Below are 22,806 nucleotides of genomic sequence, written 5' to 3' on the forward strand. Positions count from 1 at the left end.
ATTACCTGCAGCCCATTGCCTATTAATTATTAAATATTGTTAAATAATTACAATTAACGTATTATTTAAATTTTATTATAATATTAGATAGTTATCGATATATTTTTTTGTAATTAAGACTTTATCAAAGCATTTTGGCTGAATTAACAAATAGCTAAATAATAATAATAACCTACCTCTCAATAATATAAATTTAAGAAATTCGAAATTGTGTTATACCCAAATGAATAGTTTGTTTTATATAATTGTATGTAGCCATGTAGATATCTTAGCGAATAACTATGTATCATATTATGTACCTTTTTTTTTTTTCCGTTTTAACCGACGACGCCGCGGGATCTGCTTTCGCATTGCTTCCACGGCGCCGCCATCGTTTATTGACATTATCAATCATATTATGTACCTATATTCATGTGCATAGCTGTTTGTTCAAAATGTTTAACAGCTTCTATTAATTTTTAAACATTCTCCGTGGTTTACCGCTTACGCATCCAATAAAAAATATGACCATCGTATAAAAAAGTAGTTTTATAAGAGTTTGCTTTATTTTAATTTTTTTTTTAATTTAAAAAAATTGTTTCACTTATTTTATCTATAAAACATATTATTTATTCTCGCATAATTTTACCATTAGAATTTAGAGTACATCAAATTAGAAAGTAATATTTAAAAAGTAATATTTTTTCTTCATTTTTGTTTTATTTTAGAATTAATTTATAGCTATTAGCTGTCTACTTCACAATATTATATTATAGGAACAACTTATATAATATATGCTCCCGATATCTTATCTAATAACGTTATACCCATTTATAAACTAATTTAATTATCAAATGGATCAAAAGTCATTGACCATTATGCGACTCGTTAATTTCTAATTCACAACACATTTGTTTAGTATCAGTAGGACAATGTTGTCAATAAGATGTATAATTCTCTCATTGTTGTCTGTTTGGGCGTTACAGTGTTTGGCCATACAGAAAAACCAAACGCTGCTAGCGGTGAAAAAGGCCAACAATCGAATAACTGTCCAGCCTAAACTTTACATTGTTAAGCCCAAAGAGATAATTATCGGTAAAGCCAAATTCATAGACAGAATAAACAGCACAGGGTACGTATATACAATTACAATACAAAAAAAACCTCAATAAATAACGACTTAAGTAATTTTTTTTTGTCGTTTTAAATACCTAGGGAAATATTGAGTTACAAAGCATAAAAAAATATAATAATTAATAACAATTCATTCCGTGAAAAAACTTAAAATGTAATACGAGTACAAGGTTCCTCGTGAGTTGGTATTACCTAGCGGGAAAAAAGTGTAAATCCAATATCCATAATATTTCTTTATAAGCATCTGAATTTAAAATTTTGACAAATTTCGTAAAAATCACAAAAATTCGCAAATTATTTGGAGTTAAAAATTCATAACATTTTTTTTTTTAATGTTATCTAAAATTTGAAAATTTTATACAAGGTTCCATGTAAGTAGTTCATAGTGTTCATACTGTAATCGAAAAATCTAAAAAATACATAAATACATAAATTTTTTTTTAGCCATTAACGATTTTAGTAGTTGCTTTTTGTGGTATAAAATTATTTTTTAAATTAGCAAAATTTAATTCAACCTACTGTAGTACTAATACTTAATAGTAAAATAAATTAATTTAATCACAATAATAAATCATCAAATATACTCGACAAAATTATAGGCTGACAGACCATCTTCGTTCAGAATCATTTTTCGTCTTGCAATGATTTTATATCATAGAATTAAATTTGACACTTCCATTACTGTGACCCCTTATGTACAGCAAAGCATTACCCACTTGCCCGTTTTTTACCATTTATAATTAAGATATCAGGATTTCATACTAAACTTTGTACTTATCATTTTTATATTTTTTAATGGACTAAACATTTTTATTCATATAACTGCCATTACATAATAATATTATGACTATAATCATGCACTACCATGATATGAAAAACGGAATGTAAGAGTGCCAGACAGTATGTCCCAAAAGTCATAGTAGAATATTTTTAAATTGTTCTGAGTATATTCATAGATAAGAATTTTTAGTCAATTAATTATTTTCTTGATTGAAACAAAATTTTAGATGGGCTTTTTTAGAGATTAGGACTTCACAAAAAGCTAAAGACGAAGATCAAGCTTATAGCGCTGGGTATTTGGAAGGAACGTTAACAGCCGATCTCATATACAGTTATTGGTTCAACACAGCTAAAGGCTATTGTACCGATCGGCCGAATGTCTGTCAACAACTAAAAGATCACATGACGGTTAATAAAAATTGGATTAAATCGAAATCAAATGAGTCTGACCCTTATTGGTACCAGGTTTGTTATTTTTTTCGATCATCTTTCGGTTTTTCGATACATCTTTCATTATTTCTGCATAAAATATTATATAGGTAGGACTGTATTACAAACAACTTGATGGATTGTACGACGGATACATGCGAGGCAAGTCACGCGATACACCCGATTTGACATGGGACGATTTATAGTGAGATTATTGTTATTTTCATATACTTATAAATCATAATAAGTTCTTTATTATGATACCTATAGTAGGGTTATGTGAAATTTTTCACACTATACGAACATTTTAAAATTGTTTCGTTATATATGTTGCATAATTTGAATTTACATTTTTTTTGTTATAGCTGGTTGAATGCCCTGGACGACTTGGGTGACTTATCAATCGCTTTAAATCCGTCAGACACCAGTAATCGAGTCTTGGGAAGTGGATCATGTTCGGCTCTCATCAAACTGATGCCAGAAAACAAAGACATACTCGTGTCACATGTGACGTGGAGCGGGTAAACACGATGGGCAATAAATTATAACTGGCCTTCGCAGTTTAATAAAATTTTATTGAATATAATTGTATTACTTGGCGTATCTGGGGGAGGGGAGATTAGACAATTTAAATGACTTCGTTGTTCAAATTAAATATTAATAAGTAATACAGTCAAATTTTCCAGACACACCATACAATCTACATTATATAGAACGTGGGTGTACGTGTGGCATAAAACGTAGCTACGTGTGTCGTGTAGACATCGTAATATGACGCATTTTATTATATGATTGATCCTCTAAACTCTGCACAGGTACGAAACGATGTTGAGAATCCAAAAGAGATACAGTTTACGGTTCAGGAAGAGCAAAACGTCCAACAAACTGATACGAGGGTTCGATATGTCTTTCAGTTCATTTCCTGGTGGTATTCAATCAGGAGACGATTTCTACCTGATATCCTCTGGTTTGACTACTATGGAGACCACTATTGAAAATTATAACGATTCCCTGTGGTCTAACGTGAAACCAATCGGCCAGGTATGTATATTATAAACATGCATTTAAAAATAATATTTTAGGTCTTCATTCCTTCATAGAGATCGTTATCAAAGGTGTGTGGAAAAAATAAATTGAATTCTGATTGATCTCTAGCATATATCGTGTGTTAATTGATCGGTGGCAACTGTTAAACTTCATTACAAATTAAAATTCGTTTTCAGAAATTTTATCGATCATCTAAGTTGGTTTATATATTAGATATAGCAAAATATTAATACATACATTTATACTAAAATAACAAAATAATTAATATTCAACTGCATTATTTATCATAGGTACATATTATTATAGCTATATGCACGGATGTACTATATGGATAACTTGCCTATACTAAACTCCTTAAAAATGTTACGTATCGAATTTAATCCATTAAAAAAAAGCCATTCCCGTATTTGTTGCCTTCAAGGTCGTAGCCAGTAAAAGTTTTATTTATTTTTCGGGGGGGGGGGGGGGGGGGTAGATTAAAAGAATCAATAAAAATAAATAGGTAAGAATTGTAGATTGGAAAACTACATATAAGATATGTTTGAAAATAATAAGCAAACGACTAGGACAGTTATGATACATGTAAATATATAATGCGTAATATATGATACATTATTGGTAGCTATAATTAAGATTAAAATAAAATTTTATTTATATATAGCTACCTACCTAACCTACATAATGCTATACTTCTTCCAGTTCTTATAACTCTCCAACAGTTTATGCCACAATTACTAAATCATTTCACCTTTCTCGATTCTGTACTATTTCTCTTCAATTTCGTAATCCAAAGTTTTTGAATCTTTTTCTATTACAATTTTACACTAATCTACCTCTTCTTAGGGCGACCCCGCAGACTTTTCCTTCCAGCTTCCAAGTTCCAATCCAATACTACCTTGATTTCTAGCTATTGTGTCCTTACTTGAAATAGTTTAGATTTGAAGAATCTAGCAAAGTAAGATATCTCTGCTTTTGCTATTCCCGTCCATATTTCACGTCATCATTTTTTGTGCATAGAATATAGAAAGATCCCTATCCAGATACTGAAAATCTTTGACTGCGATCCCAAAACATTCAACCATGTCAATGTTTAAGCATAACACACGCAGGAACTTAACCTTAAATCGTAAAATATTTTATCATAATATGATGGAAATTTCAAAATTTGTATGTATTATGTATTTTGTACAGTAATAATGTCCATAATATAGGTATTGGAGTTTGTGCGAGCAATGGTCGCGAACCGTCTGGCTGACAATCCAACCGACTGGGTGGACTTATTCAAGCTTTATAACAGCGGTACATATAACAATCAGTGGATGATCCTAAACTATGGAGCCTTTCAGCCGGGAAGCTCGTTACCGCCCAGAGATATACTTCACGTCCTCGAACAGATGCCCGGTCACGTGATGCACGACGACTTCACCGGCCACTTGATCAACCGGACGTACTGGGCCAGCTACAACGTGCCTTATTTTCCTTTTATATTCAACGTAAGCGGAAACTATGAAATGGAAAAACGTCATGGCTCGTGGTAAATTTAAGTTGACAAAATATGTCAGTAATATATTATAAACATTAAAACATATAATATAACTATAGCTGATCCCTGTACACTTTGTTGCTCGTTAAAAATACCAACTCTATATGATTCAAAATTTGTGTTTTATACGTTTTTTTTTGCTTTTTTTTTAATTTGTCACTTCCTGCGACAAATTCTAGTGGATTAAAAAATTTATAAAAACTCGAAAACGCGAAATAAATAATGCGAAAACAATAATAAATAGTAATAATTAATAAATAATCCACCTTAGATTTGAAACCAATAGCAACCTTATAATATACAAAAATAAATATTTAGTATAATTTTGGCAGAAAGATGGCGAATCAATTGTAATTTTTAGTATGCAGGTCATCCTCTTACCCCCACAACTTAAATGGACTAAATTTATGCCAAAAACCTGCTACACAATTTTCTCTTTCGTTTAAAAAAAAACCAAGAAGATTTGATGAACAATTCCAGAGTTTACCCCGTACATAGATTTTCATTTCACATTTATATAATTAGATAATAGATCCATAGGATTATAGATACCTAGATACTATACATTATAAACATACACTGTGACTTGGGGTTAAGGCCAAACATAAAGTAGGCGCTAATATATAGTGGTGTATACAAGGGAATGAAAGGTGGATTGCCCCTCTTGGATTTATTTTAGTGGTGTTGTTTTCATGAATAATTTAATATTTTTTCGCGTGTTGATTATCAGTGTCTGAAAATCTGCGATAATAGAATATCATTCAATATTAGAGCTATTTCAAGCAAGCCAATTGATTTGGCAATATAGGTATATTGAAATGGGAGTCCAAGTAATTATAGATCGATTTACAAACAAAAAAATTATCTTTTGGTATTATTAACTTAAAAAAATGTTTATTTCTTATATAATATTATAGTTTTTTAGTTTTTTGATTTTATAAGATTAATCTGTTATCTGAAAAATTACGTTAACTTTATATGTGCATGTGTGTGGTGGGAGAGGGTGTGGTCCTCGTGTTATTTTGAGGTGTATTACAATTATTGTAAATTTTTAAACACTTCTTCTTTGATTAAGCTTCGGATACGCCACTGGGCTGTGATAATTCGTAAATAATATTAGATGATCAATTTTATTATCACTATCAATAATGATTAGGTACTTACAAGGCTATAACTTATTTTTCATTATAGCCTAATAATTATTTTGTAAAAATGTTCCTATCATAGATATATGATGTAATATAAGTATTTTACACAAATTACTTTTTTATGTAAAAACATATATAGTCCTATTGTGAATACTATAATATTATGAAGTATGCGAGTATGCTGTACGCTGATTATTTATGATATCTTATGACCCACGTCCCACACCTAATATAATTTGTTAATTACGCAACGACAGATGCGATTTTTAACGATTCTAATAACATGTGATTTACGTTTAAAGGTTCTCATACTCCGAAACACCTCGGGCTCGAATATTTGCCAGAGATCATGTAAAGATCCACTGTGATAATTGTATGTTGCATGTGATGCGGTCCAATAACTTCACACGTGACCCCGAATCCCGGTGCGACTGCAATCCACCATATTCAGCGGAAAATGCGATATCTGCCAGGTATTTGATGTTCAAACGAATAAGTTTTTAATATTTTATCACGTGGTTAGGCTACTCTATGTATATTGGATATTAACAACGGTTGTGCGTTAAAAATGTTTGTGTTAGGAACGATTTGAATCCCAAGAACGGTACGTACCCCATTGAAGCGTTGGGTCATCGGTCACACGGGGCCACTGACGTTAAAGTCACTTCAAGTCAGCTATTCCAACAGTTGCAATTCAAAGCGATTGCAGGCCCAACCCAAGGTAGTAACAACAGTTTAGGACCATTTTGCTGGAGCAAATCAGATTTCAAAGACAAAGTCAGTCATCTTGGCCATCCCGACTGCTTTGATTTTAAACCAGTATTATATCAATGGTCTTTATAAAGTATGTAATAATGTGAAATCAACGAATTGTGATTATAAAATACAAGTTTTAAATACATTTTATATAAAATTTTAAGATTTTTAAAAAAATTCTAAAAATAAATATATTGAAAAATATCCGTCAAGTAATTGCTCTGCTGTGTATAGCAGTAGGTGTCGTTTATACCTTGTCTTTGAATAGGCACTGTGATGGATGTGCTCTATTTGAATTCAATGATGAATAATAATTGTATACGATGAAAAGTTGTGGACTAGGTACCAGAGGGTACCCTATAAATCATGCTGTCTTATCCGTGGTGCACCAGGCACGAGTGAAGTAAACAAATATTTTGTGAAATAATAATGTTATATTAATTATTGATAGAATAATGTGTAGTAATATTAATATGAATAATATGATGTACACCTGTTTATCTGTAGTATAACAAGTGTTATCATTTTCCTACGCGGAAACGATACTTGATCGACGGCCAGGATTTATTTGCGTGCCTATCTTATTATACACATAATATTATTATCGTGATCGGACAGTTTTTACTTTTTTTCTCGACCAGTATCGATAGGATAGCTTACAAAAACAACAAAAATAATAATTATCATTTACTAGTTTACTACCTCAGAGTTATGAACTTGTATTTTAGTAGGTTCAAGCGCAAGTAAATTGCAATCGATATTAAATCAGAATTGTTCATATTTTCATTTTTCCATTTCACTGATTGGCTTTTTGGGTCAGACAATTAAACATTACTGTTATCGGTAACTTTACTATGTGTTTCTTATTTTTTATTCGTACTCGCATTTATACAAGCCCTTCATCGTGAACAGTATACATCTGCATAATATGTCCAAGTAGTGACGACAGCGCTACCTGCAGTACCGACAGCAAGAACAGCAGCAATATTATATATTTGTACGCCATACGCTGCAGCTGGCCCAGCACCTGCAATATTGGTAACTGACACCTGTCGTCGTTCCGTCTTCCGTAATCGTAACGCATTTGGTATAATACTATAATATGTCCAGTCAGCTGGTTTGGCAGTCATCTCATCTCAGATGTACTTCATTTTTGCGACAAACCGCAGCAACAAAACGGTTAATACCTGCACACCTTCCCAATGAGTTTAGTAGGGGCTACGAAAATGCACACAATTGCGGTTAGGTTAGGTTAGCACAATTGAGTTTTCAACGCAGCCTGCTTGCGCAGTCTGATCCACTTGCGTCTTACATGTTCTACCAAGCCATCTAAACGCATAATATGACAATGTTATGAGTGTATGAACAGTATATATTACATCGATTTATTTACGTATTAAATAGTTGACGCGATGAGGTTAGAAATTTAGAATAGCTAGTGGAATATGAAACAATTTTTTTATATTCTCGGTATAATAGAAACGACCAAATTTGTATTACTTGAGTAGAGTCAATATAATTCACATTTTTCAGATTAAAAAAGCTATCAATGTTATAACAAAATGGGTAATATAACAAAAATAATAATAAATAGACGTATTTTATTAGTCATTATAACCAGCGTGTGAATACAATTCAAAATGAATACCTATGTCCTACATGCATTTTACTATAATACTATATAATTTTTAAACAAATAAAAGAAAATCGTGGCTCAGTTTGATTTTTACAATATGACTACCTATACAGAGCCTTCAGTGCCTTGTAATATATTCACAGCATAACTGCAACAATAAAAACGCCAATGGAGTGTAAATAAATGTCGTCGCTCGGAATAGTTTCAGCAAAATGTATTACTATTTAGTGCATGTTTCATAAATGTACTTAAAGTACGAACGTTATACTCCTTCCACACACACTCACGCTTTTGCACGAATCTTTGTAGTTTAGTATACTCGGATTAGTGATTTTTATTGCCAATCTTTTTTCCTGTCATTATAATACATTGCACAGTACAGTGCTATCGGTAGCTCTGAAAATGTTGAATATTCAAATGACAAATACATAAAACTGCAGGTGATGATAATCGTTAATATTATATAATGATTATAATGTGACTATAAATATGTGAGCATATAGTATTAAACATACTTGATAGACGAAAGTAGACGTGTTTTAAAAGTTTTGAAGTTTTTTCAAGGCCTCAAAAGGGTAGCCATACTCAAATAAATAAAAGCTTACAAATTCACAAATTAATATACGAGTATATACGTTTTATTTTAGTTTACACAGGTAGACTTTAGAACGAACTTGATATTTAAACTGAAGATGTACTCGTATGCTTAAAAATTTAAAATCTACGAGTCTACGACAGACGAAAAAAAAAATAATCTCCTTATTCGAGGTCATTAACTAATAAATGTGACGATTTGATGCATGCTTTTAATTTACCTCGTCTACCCAAATAAGCAATGAAACTAAGTATACCTACTAAATAGTAAATACCAATTTCTATAATTAATATTTTAATTTGACATCTGTAACCGACGGAAACCATTTATAAACAAGCATTATTTTTTATTTCCATCGTGAATATCAAAATTTCTAGTTGAGCATACCTCTTCAAAAGGCTGCTGGGTTTGTACGTTTACATGGTAGTATATACGGTACTACGGTTTAGCACGAAGCTACTGTCAACATGTCAAGCTCCAGCTATCATATACTATCGTCTATCATAGGTTAAGCTTTACGTCTATCAACCAGTAAATCAGTTGGGATACGTTCAATTATATATATGTATCTACATTCTACATACATTATGTATGTAGCTATATACGCAGATTGCAGATAATTGTATTATATTAAAAGATAATAATCAAAATTATAGATGATAAATACGAGATATAATACGTAGGTTCATCGATTTATTGAAATATTGTTATCTATATTATACAGGAAGTGTTTTAAAACAATATACTTATTTAAATATTATCTACGACTATCATTTATATAGCTATTGGTTTTGTTTTTGGATGAATGTCAAATAAATTATTACCTTCCATATTTTTACCTTGAGTATATTTTGATGGTTGTGATTACAGCATTATGCTTATGCTAAAACATATATTCGATAAACTACCTATCATGTAAAGATATACTGATTTACCTACATACGTCACAATACTAACACATACATTTATTTTTTATTTTATGCATAACTCATTAAAATAATATCGTTATAATTAATCAAATAAATAACACGTAAGTAAAATACACGCATTGTGGTTATGTTATACATCTAAGCATACCCACACATATATAGCCAGGGTTACTGCAATCCAATATATTGTGCGATCAGCAGTGCACGATTTAATTATTAATTGCTATGCACAATGCAAATATTATCATTGTCCTATACAATATTACAATACTCTATTTACTATTTAGTGGATGGATTGTTCTAGGTATTGGGTCTAGGATATTGCTAATAGGTATAATACTAAATTATTATTACCGATATTTGTCTGGAATCTTTGCAATTTTTAATATGTTTGTGTTAATATTCTATACACGTGATAAGTGCAGTACATCCGTATACTACGGAAATCAGATACAATAGGGTATAGGGTAAGTAGGTACCTACTTACATGCAGTACAACAGCAAACATCTAAAATCTAATACGATTACTATAGTTATTTCATACAATATGACGATTCTATATAATAATATAATATGCATACGTATTATATTATACACCCACAACTCACCTAAAAAAAAAAAAAACAAAAACAGTGGTATGTTGAATAATAAGGTTTTTAATACTTAAGTGTAAACGTAAGGTATAAAAATCGCAATCAATTGAAGTAAACCATATTATGTATTATTGGTATTAATGATGAATTCAATAACTATTTTATCCGAATTGGTTCACATAGGTAATAATCCAAATATTATATACATAATACATCATTCATATTATATGTAGATTTTAATCACAGTTGTTTATTTGATTCAATCAACACTTATGAAAAAATTAATTATTACGATTATGTATAATTAAATTTTATACTTAAACTCCTGTAATTGTAATTATTATTATTAGTGTACGTTACTAATCTAACCATATTAACTTAGTTTTTTTGAAATATCCTGCTAAATTGTTTATTTTTAAAATGTTTAAAATCGAATGTAGATGTACCAGATTATATTGTTTCATTTTTATTTCTTGGGGCTTGGATTATACTAAATTTTACAAAGTATACTTTTTAATTTTTATTCATATTATAATTTGTTACAGTATCTGATAAGATTATGTATATACAATACATACTTATATTGTATAAAAACAATTTTAAGTTTAAAATGTATGTACCAAATAAAATAAACAATGGGTAATTAAATCCATTTTTCCAATTTCCCTTCAAAATTATACATACATTTTAAGTTAAAAAACAAAATTAATTATATTGAATAAATTTGAAAAATAAAAATAATGCCATATAAATACAACCTAACAACTTCAGTTATTACTTATTATACAACTAAAATATTTATGGAATAAGTACAATGTAAATATTGTTAACTGACAATAAATAATAGTAAACTTTACAGGATCCAAGCCCTATTTATTATTATCATTGGGATTTTAATATTTGGTAATATCAAATCTTTATGCTGTGAAATGGTTATGTTTTTGCAAATATTGTCTGATTTTATAGCATCATTTAATGTTATGTTTTACGCAAAGTTTAATCATTCAATTTTTAGTAAAAATGTGATCTTCTGCAGTCTTTAGAAATGAATTACCATTTTTTTATTTTGTTGATACCACAGAAGTAAAGGAATGAAATTATGCAAGTACAAAAACAAATTTTACAGGAGAGATAAAACAAATACTATATGATTTTTATTTTTTGGCCAAATATTTCTGTTTGTTTTTGAAAATTTTTTTGTAAACAAAATCGGGTTAGCAAATTAATTTATAGTAACTACCAAATAATAAATAATATGATAAATAAAGTTAATTTGGTATGTGTTTGTAATAGTCATTAGTCTATCATGAGTTCATTGTCATAATATGCAAAAACACATGCTGTTGATAGTGTTTTTAGTAAAGATATCATACATTGACTTACAATTAAATACTTCAATAATATTATTTTTTATGATTATATCCTGATCCAGAAGAAAACAGGATATATTATACATTTGTCTTGTGTTACTTTACTTCTGTGGTATAATAATAATAGCGTAATACAATTCTTACATCAATTATTAACAGTTAAAAAAAGACTTCTACATTTTTTATGAAATATACATTTTTTGTAAATGACTATAAACACATTAATTTTAGATTGAAAGCAGATTTCTTTAAATAATAATAAACTTTTGATGTTTACATAATTTAAAAGTACTTAAGAATTTTTTCTATTAGAGAAAATAAATTATAAATATAAGCTAAAATTATTTGTTGTACAATATATTATTACGTATAAGTTACTATGTATTTATAATATATTTACATTAAGTGTTAAAATTGTCTTCCACTTTGATTAAAACTTATATTTAATCTTTTTTGAAAGTTATTTATACTGGCTTCTTTTATTACTTCTGGTGGAATATTCTTGCATTCAGTTATTTCAATCAATTATTAACAGCAACATAAAATATTTTTTATTTTATACATTTTTATCCATTGCGATTTTCAATTTTCAAATGACGAGGAAAACTATTATTAGTTTATTTATTACTGTCAATTAAGTCTAATGAAGACGTATTAAAGACTAGGGGTTTTTTTTAGGGAAAACATAATTTGCCATACATAATATGGATTTAGAATATTTTTTTTTTTAAACAGAGATCCGAGACATTATTATGGCTGGGTTTACTGAGTACCCCACGTCAACCCTGCCACTCATGCATAAATATTTAGTATTTGGGGATAAACGGCGACAAACAAGTTATAATTAATTTTATTCTGATACGGGTTCATGGAAGAGACGATGCGAATCGTATGATAACGATAAGTGATAACACCATTACATGCTACCTGTCGGCGCGCGTCGTGTGGTTAAAAATTAAAAATGAAATTTATAAAAAATTTGAATAGCTCTCAAGCATAGAGTTTTGCATTAATTAATGTTGTTCATTCACTAAAAAGTAAAATGTATTTAAAAAATCCTTTACATAATGATTGCAAAAAAAGTATAGGCTTCCATTTGAATTTTTAAAGTTGACCCTCAAAACCCCCCTAAAATTTTGTAAACATTTATTAAATTGTGAAATCATAATAAAAAAACTTTTGTATCATACATTTTTCACTATTTTGAATATTTATATTATAAAATGGCTGTAACATAAATTTTAAATCACCCTGTATATACGATGTGCAATTTAATTTAATAACCTCTTTAAAACTAACAGTATGCAATGTACAATCAAAATTCACAAATCATACATTTAACTATAATATGAAAATTAATTGATAACTGAATTTAGGTTAGGTTACAGTTCTGCTTCTGGATCTTACAAACACAAAATTAAGGTTTAGATTATTAAATTTGACCTCATTATAAAGAAAGTATTAAATAAAATAAGTATCTATATTCTATACATTTATTGAAAAACAGACATTTTGACATCCCCTCCCCCATCAACCAAAATCCAATTTAAAATATTTTTGAAAATAATTAAATATTAGAGTGAATTTGTGCGATACTAATTTAAGTGAAATTTTATTTATTTTTTTTTAGGGGGGAACTCGTGGCAACAATTTTATTGTTTTTAATTTTGTTGGTATATACAAATATACAATCTGTTTCTTTAGAAACAAATGATTTTTTTCCATAATATAAATCAACTTTTCAAAAATCGTTTTAAAGAAAGTATAAGCTGCAAGGCATTTAAATATTTAATCAGCTCATAATAATTTTTTTTAAATTCATTATCAAATCGGTATTCCACAAATTCACACTAATGACTAGGGCTAGGATTTATATGCATTTGCATGTTTTTTTCCTTTAGTCCAAATTGATTGGTTGTCAGATTTGTCCACGATTTGGCTTATTCTCGTTTAAATCGGACCAATTTTTTTTTGCATTTATCCGTTGAATTTTTGTAAATATATAGCATAAATACTACCTATTTTATCTTAGGTCGGATGATATCCGTTTGTTACCTTATCGTTGCACGTTGGTAGGACGACCGGTAGAATTACTTACGCATTGTTATATAGTGAGATAGCACAGAAAAATTGTATTAGTACGTCGTGTGTTGCGTAAATGTGCGGACGTTTATACTTAATAATTTGAATGGTTTTAATAACAGTGTCCAGTATGCCGAAAGTTCAAAGTGAAAGTGCCAAGTTACATCTAATAAAACTAATATTTAATGTAATAATATGAGCTAATAATAAGTATAGTAATAAATTATGAATTGTTATAAATAATAATAAAAATTTGTTTTTGCATATTTTGGTAAATAAAATGCATATTTTACAATTTTTTATTGCATATAAATTATAGCCCTACTAATGACATAGGTACTATAGACTCTATAGTATAGAGTATTAGTAAAAAATAAGTTAAAAATCTAAATTTGAAGTTGACGTAAACAATTTACGTAATTAAAATACTATTTTACATGAATATTTTACTTGCATATTTGTACATTTATTTTACTTAGGTAGGTAGTGTAGTAAAAATAAAATGTGGAGACCATATATAATAATATGTTTGTATTTTTTAAAGTAAATTATCTATATAAAATATGTGTAAGTTGACATTGAACAATAATTTCATAAATAGAACAACTATAAAATAAAACATTTTTATAAAAACAATTTTAGAGTTCGATTCTTTTAAACGAACCAATCAGTTCGTATGAAAACCAAAAATAACATCTATTGAACTTTTAATTATGTAGTACAATTATTATGATTAATTAGTCATTAGCTATCACCTTTGTATGTGTAAATCTCACTCAAATTAGAACTTATAATTTGTTGGCGACTAGCGGTTTCCAATGTTGGCTAAAATTCAGATTTTTGTGATGTTTCTGCTCTTGGATAACTTTCAGTAAACACGTCGGAATAATCTAATAATAGATGTCCTAACATAACACAATAGCTAATAGCATTAAGTTATTATTCTAATAAATGAGTAATGACCTTGCAAATGTGTTAGAAAAACTTCGTTAAAAAAAATTATCAGTATAAGATTGTTTTTTTGTAAGTTGTTAGAAACAACTAACAAGTGACACCGCTGCAGCTGTGTTGGTTATTTTTAAATGTGCTCAAATTTTAATAACACGAAATATTGTTTCTTCTTCTCTATAAAGTTAATATACGTTTTGAAATTAAAAATGAGCTGCAGATAGGTTAAGCAAAAAAAAAAAAATAATAATAATAATAAAATTAAACTGGAAACAATATAAGTAGAACCAGGGAAGAACCTCCAATATGCACAACCTGCGGTGTTCAAGTAACCATTAAACACATCCTCACCGATTTCCGAACATATCTCAGTACCCGTACAAGCTTCAACCTACCCGAATCATCACTTTCAGAAATATTGAACAACAATCCTCAATCCATTACCAACATCATACAATTCATCACAGCCACCAATCTTCTAACCAAAATTTAGTTTAATTTAGATATAGATACAATTCATGTAATTTTTTTTTCTCTTTATATATATTTCTCACTTTAAACCCAATGGCCCATGTTGCCCAAGGTATCATTAATAAAAAAAAAATATATATAAGTAGATACAACCTTACAGCAAGCTTTATGGCTTCACGACTACAACCAAAAAATTATAGCCATATGTTCATGTAAGACGTATACATGAATGGATACGTCTTACATATTAACTTCATAGTTCTTATCCCACCATTTAGTTAATTATTTTCAGTATTAGTACCATGATTTATTTTAAAATTAGAAAATTTAAAATAAAATTGCCTTTATTTACTATAAAATATATTTCATATTTAAACCAAAACTTCATAGTATAATGAAGCGGAAATAAATATTTCTCATTTCGCTTCAAAATTTAGATGTATTTAATCTTATAAATTATATAGTAAATATTAATAATAAAATAGTGTCATAAATATGTTATCATTTAAAAAAAAACTTATTTATTTAACCGGATCATCTAGTTTTAGCTATAAATTAAAACATATGATTGTAATAACATGTATTTTAAAACCAATAATAGATAATAGTAGGTACCTATGATTTTAAACCATACATTTTTGATTTGTTATTTATAACCAGGCACGTATCCAAAATTCAAATTTTCTGGAGGAAGGAAGGCTGATCATAATTATGATTGCAGTACTCAGATATTTTTACTTGCTTATTTTGAAATATTAGTTTATTTTAAACAAATATATATATGAATATTCAAAATTTAAGATTATAATATTGAAGTAGATTATAAATATTATGTTACGTATTTAATATTTAAACTATAGTGAATATTTAAATAAAATAAATATATTGTTATCAGCATTTTGATTATTGGTATACGTATATTAACTAAAAGTTCCGTAACTCCAACAAACAAAATATTCTGTATATGTAATCAGTTAATTGAATAATGTTAACAAAACAATTAATACTTTAACGGTAATTAATAATAATTGTATACCAGCTACCAACAAATACAAATTTATAAAATTACAACAAAATTATTAGTTTTGAATGAAGAGTAAATTTGTAAGTATAACAAAAATTACTTGAATCAATACAAAATATACCATTATATTGGTGGAAAAGAGGAAGTCACACTTTTGGTAGAAACGGGTAATGGAAAATGGTAAACAAGGAAAAGGTCAAATTTTATGAAAACGTGTTACGTCCGTTTATGCAATTGTAAACTAATTAAGTAAATAATGGAATATAATTTAACCATAATATGTTTAAGAGCTAATTTCGTGTCTATGATTGACCAGTGGCACCGAACTCTATGTTAAGGTCGGGCTATGGCTTGACATATTTTGAAAATTTAGGATAGGGCCGCTTCGTATTGACCACTTTCCTCTCCACCGTACACCATTTTTTCCAATATTAAGATATTGGGCCTCTTGAAATAATTTTCGCCTTACTAGATTTTTAGGACCACTCTTTGCAATCTACTTAACTACAGTCTACAGAAATCATTAAATTATTTAGTCACGATGTGTAATAGCATTAAACCTATTATAAACTACGGATACAGAACAATCGTTGTAATTATATTACTAACTTATGAAGCAAAAAGAAAAAATCATCACGTGCCACATTTATTTTGTAGATTAACAATACATTTTATTTTGATTGTAATACCTAGGTAGTAGGTATAATACCTAACATAGTATAATTAAAATAAAACTATGCATAATTTAATAACATACCTGACTCTGGTCTTTTCACTATAGATTGCATAGATTTTAAGATAAAAAGAATTAAGTATGCACATTATTATAAACAATCTGCAGGATCATACATCGACTGGATGTTGGAAGCTGGATGGGGAGCAGGAAGGGTACAATTTTTATGCCACACTACAATATTTTTGACGCCAGTCTGCAGATAGCAATGTTATTATTTTAAATTTAAATGCAATGATTAAATCATTGCATTCATAAAACGATTACAAGTGAAGTTTAATACATTATAATATTATATACTATATTATTATTATAAAATAAATTAGTTAATATTACTACTATGACTATCTAATGGTATGAACATGGACGATGGTAAATTTGACAATTTTTTGTATTGCACTAACAATAAAAAGTTAAAAATATTAATGATAATGTCCTTATAGTGTTCATATACCATATTATGTTTATATACTTATATGCTGCCCACTATTTAAATGCTAAAAAGGATTGGTAATGGTGTTCATATGGAAGGATTAACATCTATCTTGAACAAAATATAACGGATAAAGAATACAATAGGTATAACATAATATTAAAGTCGTAGTCGATAATAATTATACGTAAACAAAATACAATATTATAGTCTATATTATATAGAGTCCTTCATTAATCACGTACGTATTTCGTTGGCTCCTCACAATTTAAAATATTACAATCGTACAATCAATAATATTAGAATGCAATTGTGATATATATTTACACGATAATTTTCGCGATTTACAAGCTGTTAGATCATGCGTAGATTCAAACATTTTTCGTTGGGAGCTGAAGAAATGTTTCTCCGTGGAGCCCAGCTAAGGCTCAAAATACATAGTTGTATTTGTATAGAAATATATTTTATACCAATGTTTAGAACGTAATTAGTATGAATTTTTATTACTATTATAGTCAAATATAGACCAGAAATTCCCACGTAATTTCACGCTGCACAATAAATTAGCTTTCGGTATTCACACATTTGAACATTTCTAATCTCAATAATTTGTATACCTACCGTTGATTTAATATACAATATGTGTGTTTAATTAATGCGTTAATTTAAATTTATCTATTATTTCTACTGCCAAAGTTGAGGTAGCGATTACTACACTTATTTTAATTCAATCTCAAATATATATTAGTTTTACAAGGATTTTTCGATTTTTATGTGGAATAAAACCTTGACACACCCGAAATTGCGGAAATTATTTGTATAATTAACATTTCTTTTGTTCTGTTAAAGTGTTCAACTGTTAAAATGTTGCCATCTGCTTTTATACTAAAAATCACCACCCATATACTAATTATTGAAAATAATTCACTTAAAATTAACTTAATATAAAGTTAATAGTTCATAAACAATTAATAATTGGTATTTTATTACATTTGTGTAGAAAAATATTACTTAGGTAGTTAGGTGAGTATAGGATTTGATTTGATACATAGGATAATCCTTTAGTTATTATACGAAGTGATATCGATTGAAAGTTTGAATTTTGCAATTAATTAAGTTATATTTGGAATTTTTACCTAGAACTGGATACATAGACTTTTGTCTATACAGTTTAGGAAGATATAGTTTCGTTTTATATGTTTGGCCCAAGTTGAGCGCGTTTGTCAAGGACACGAGCTGAGTATTCAACGCCAGTAACCGATGCGCGATGGTATGATTTTATTTCACAGAAATGTCGAATAGATTTCGTCTTATCTATAAGAGGACACGTGATGATGACAATGTGATTGCGGAGACTTTTTGTTATTTATTTTTTCATTTGAAATATCATACTTCCATGTCGTTAAGATGACGTACGTGTCCCCAGCCCCCCCACATCGGATATTTCAAATTTTTTTTTGGCAAAAAATTAGCATGTAATTAGCATGTATTTGCACGCTTGGTCCCGAAACTCTACCGTCATTCGTTGGTTCGCAAAATCCGTTTTTCTAATTTGCACGTGTCCCCAGCCCCCCCACAACTCGAAATAACTGGAACTGCATAATCGCTTATACGCCAATATTTAGCATGTAATTAGCATGTATTTGCACGCTTGGTCCCGAAACTCTACCATCTTTCGTTGTTTTGCAAAATCCGTTTTTCTAATTTGCAAGTGTCCCCAGCCCCCCCACAACTCGAAATAACTGGAACTGCATAATCGCTTATACGCCAATATTTAGCATGTAATTAGCATGTATTTGCACGCTTGGTCCCGAAACTCTACCGTCATTCGTTGTTTTGCAAAATCCGTTTTTCTAATTTGCACGTGTCCCCAGCCCCCCCACAACTCGAAATAACTGGAACTGCATAATCGCTTATACGCCAATATTTAGCAATTCAGCTATTTTCTCGGATATCGATTTGTTTATTATAACTATTTTCCTAAAACTACGAATTTGATAATTTAGTTTATAAATTCAATTAGTTGTTTAAATTGGTTAATTTTTAATTATCATTGTAGAAATAATTTTTCAATTTGATTAAATTATTAAAATTGTTTGCATTTTAATATTGTAGCGATTATATTATAAAAATTGAAATAACTTTTTATACATTAGTTTATACTTTTTAAAATTAATTTTATACATAGGTAGGAATGACTTTTTCTTACATGTTAATAAAATCTAAATAACAAAAAAATATTGACATTAAATTGTATACAATAAAAATTCACAACTGACTTTTGTCGTGCTTTTTACGGGAATCGGTTTTTTTTTTAGATCATCAAATATTTCCCAATTATTTGATGCCCCTCTCTTAACGTATGCTTTGTAGTGTCCAACTCTAAAATCGCCCTCTAAAAAAAAGTTATTGTTAATAACTAATTAATTAATATAAAAAGATAACACATTGAATTCAATTTTTTCAAATAGTTTGCATTTTTGCAATCGTATAAAACTTTATATACAAGGTGTAACGGAATGGCTCGAAAAATGAAATCAAATATTTTTATCAATATTAAAATTTAAAAAATGTTTTAATATAATTTTTAATAAAATTATTAAAATTGTAAGGATCATAAATAATTTAAGATTTACTTATGTCTGCATATTTCTAAAATAATATTTCGAAAAACGATTTTAAGGTTTTAAATAACTATTAATCCAAATAAATAATGTCATTTTAGAAAAATATCAAAAAATATACTCCATGAATTAAAAATAAAGGATTCGAAAATAAAAATTGTATACTGCACTTGTAGTGCATGCGTCTAAAAATTATATTAAAACATTTTTTAAATTTTAATATTGATAAAAATATTTGATTTCATTTTTCGAGCCATTCCGTTACACCTTGTATATAAAGTTTTATACGATTGCAAAAATGCAAACTATTTGAAAAAATTGAATTCAATGTGTTATCTTTTTATATTAATTAATTAGTTATTAACAATAACTTTTTTTTAGAGGGCGATTTAGATATGAGTCTTCAACATAGTACTGAAGCAGCAAAAATTGCACAGATCAGACTATGTGACATTCCACAAATATTGTGCAATGCAAATCGCACATTTGAACTAAGAGGTGTCATAAGTTTTTTGCCTGGAAAAAGTAAACTAAGGAACTCAGTTGGACACTACAAAGCATACGTTAAGAGAGGGGCATCAAATAATTGGGAAATATTTGATGATCTCAAAAAAAACCGATTCCCGTAAAAAGCACGACAAAAGTCAGTTGTGAATTTTTATTGTATACAAATTAATGTCAATATTTTTTTGTTATTTAGATTTTATTAACATGTAAGAAAAAGTCATTCCTACCTATGTATAAAATTAATTTTAAAAAGTATAAACTAATGTATAAAAAGTTATTTCAATTTTTATAATATAATCGCTACAATATTAAAATGCAAACAATTTTAATAATTTAATCAAATTGAAAAATTATTTCTACAATGATAATTAAAAATTAACCAATTTAAACAACTAATTGAATTTATAAACTAAATTATCAAATTCGTAGTTTTAGGAAAATAGTTATAATAAACAAATCGATATCCGAGAAAATAGCTGAATTGCTAAATATTGGCGTATAAGCGATTATGCAGTTCCAGTTATTTTGAGTTGTGGGGGGGCTGGGGACACGTGCAAATTAGAAAAACGGATTTTGCAAAACAACGAATGACGGTAGAGTTTCGGGACCAAGCGTGCAAATACATGCTATTTACATGCTAAATATTGGCGTATAAACGATTATGCAGTTCCAGTTATTTCGAGTTGTGGGGGGGCTGGGGACACGTGCAAATTAGAAAAACGGATTTTGCAAAACAACGAAAGACGGTAGAGTTTCGGGACCAAGCGTGCAAATACATGCTAATTACATGCTAAATATTGGCGTATAAACGATTATGCAGTTCCAGTTATTTCGAGTTGTGGGGGGGCTGGGGACACGTGCAAATTAGAAAAACGGATTTTGCGAACCAACGAATGACGGTAGAGTTTCGGGACCAAGCGTGCAAATACATGCTAATTACATGCTAAATATTGGCGTATAAGCGATTATGCAGTTCCAGTTATTTCGAGTTGTGGGGGGGCTGGGGACACGTGCAAATTAGAAAAACGGATTTTGCGAACCAACGAATGACGGTAGAGTTTCGGGACCAAGCGTGCAAATACATGCTAATTACATGCTAAATATTGGCCTAGAAAAAAATTTGAAAATAAGTGATTTTGATGGGTGGGGGGGTCGGAGACACGTGTCTACAGCCCCCCCACCTATTTTTTGATCCCACGCCTAATTAAAGCGCGTGCAAATTACAAAAGTTAGCATGCAAATACATGCTAATTACATGCTAATTTTTTGCCAAAAAAAAATTTGAAATATCCGATGTGGGGGGGCTGGGGACACGTACGTGTTAAGATGACTTTCTTAACGTTGACTAGCCAAAAAAAGTTGATGTATAATATGGTATACTGCAATACTGAAATACAAAATTTAGTTATAACTTATATTATGATTATACATCAATGTGTGTATTACGTGCGAAACGCTGACCTAAATCGGCTGACGTTCGGTCGAAAAGAAACCCCGTTTAGTAGACCAATATTATGTAAAATGCATTTACTCGTATTATATAAGCTCGTGTACACTGACACAATGCTGTACGCTATACGCTATAGGGTAACTATAATATATTAATATAATATGTATCAAATAATTTACACATATAATATGATATATATTGTTGATATACATTATCTCATTGCAGTGATGAGTTCAGAGCTTACTTTTTGTCGTTTTTTGTATTACACACACTTTTAGTACAGCATACAAATACGAGCCACTGCGTGGGATCGTTGGCCTTTTTATTTAAATAAATTATCATACACGTATGTTTTAACCTGTATAGTTTACTCGTATATCCTTGTGTTTAATTGTTTAAATAATTACGCATCTATACATATTTGTTAGAAATTATTGAAATTACGTTCTTCTCTAAAATACTACAATTAAGAAACTATTGTCATATAGACATCGATAAAGTATACACTATTTTCGCGGGCATAGGTATATAGTAGTGTTGAGTCGATCCTATTTTTTTTTTTATGTCGAACCAAACCGAACATTATCAAAGTCGT

At 29.1% G+C, this 22,806-nt stretch overlaps 1 protein-coding gene across 1 annotated transcript; it reads left to right on the forward strand.

Moving 5' to 3' along the window:
• The first annotated feature begins 888 nt into the window (after positions 1 to 888).
• On the forward strand, positions 889 to 6,979 carry LOC107173213 (putative aminopeptidase PLBD2). The gene is made up of 8 exons (XM_015523647.2): positions 889 to 1,111; positions 2,121 to 2,358; positions 2,433 to 2,527; positions 2,688 to 2,843; positions 3,138 to 3,363; positions 4,581 to 4,903; positions 6,363 to 6,533; positions 6,642 to 6,979. Exons 1-8 carry the CDS (start codon positions 912 to 914, stop codon positions 6,901 to 6,903), a joined length of 1,671 nt encoding a protein of 556 aa, XP_015379133.2. The 5' UTR covers positions 889 to 911; the 3' UTR covers positions 6,904 to 6,979.
• The last annotated feature ends 15,827 nt before the right edge of the window (positions 6,980 to 22,806 follow it).

This window comes from Diuraphis noxia, unplaced genomic scaffold, assembly GCF_037042655.1.
Source record: "Diuraphis noxia isolate RWA-SAM2 unplaced genomic scaffold, SU_Dnox_SAM2 contig0003, whole genome shotgun sequence".
NCBI lineage: Eukaryota > Metazoa > Arthropoda > Insecta > Hemiptera > Aphididae > Diuraphis > Diuraphis noxia.

Coding starts and splice junctions, on each gene's coding strand:
- LOC107173213 (XM_015523647.2), top strand. CDS start 912: ATGTTGTCAATAAGATGTATAATTCTCTCATTGTTGTCTGTTTGGGCG. Junction 2,359..2,432: donor CTGACCCTTATTGGTACCAG/GTTTGTTATTTT, acceptor AATATTATATAG/GTAGGACTGTATTACAAACA. Junction 6,534..6,641: donor GAAAATGCGATATCTGCCAG/GTATTTGATGTT, acceptor TGTTTGTGTTAG/GAACGATTTGAATCCCAAGA.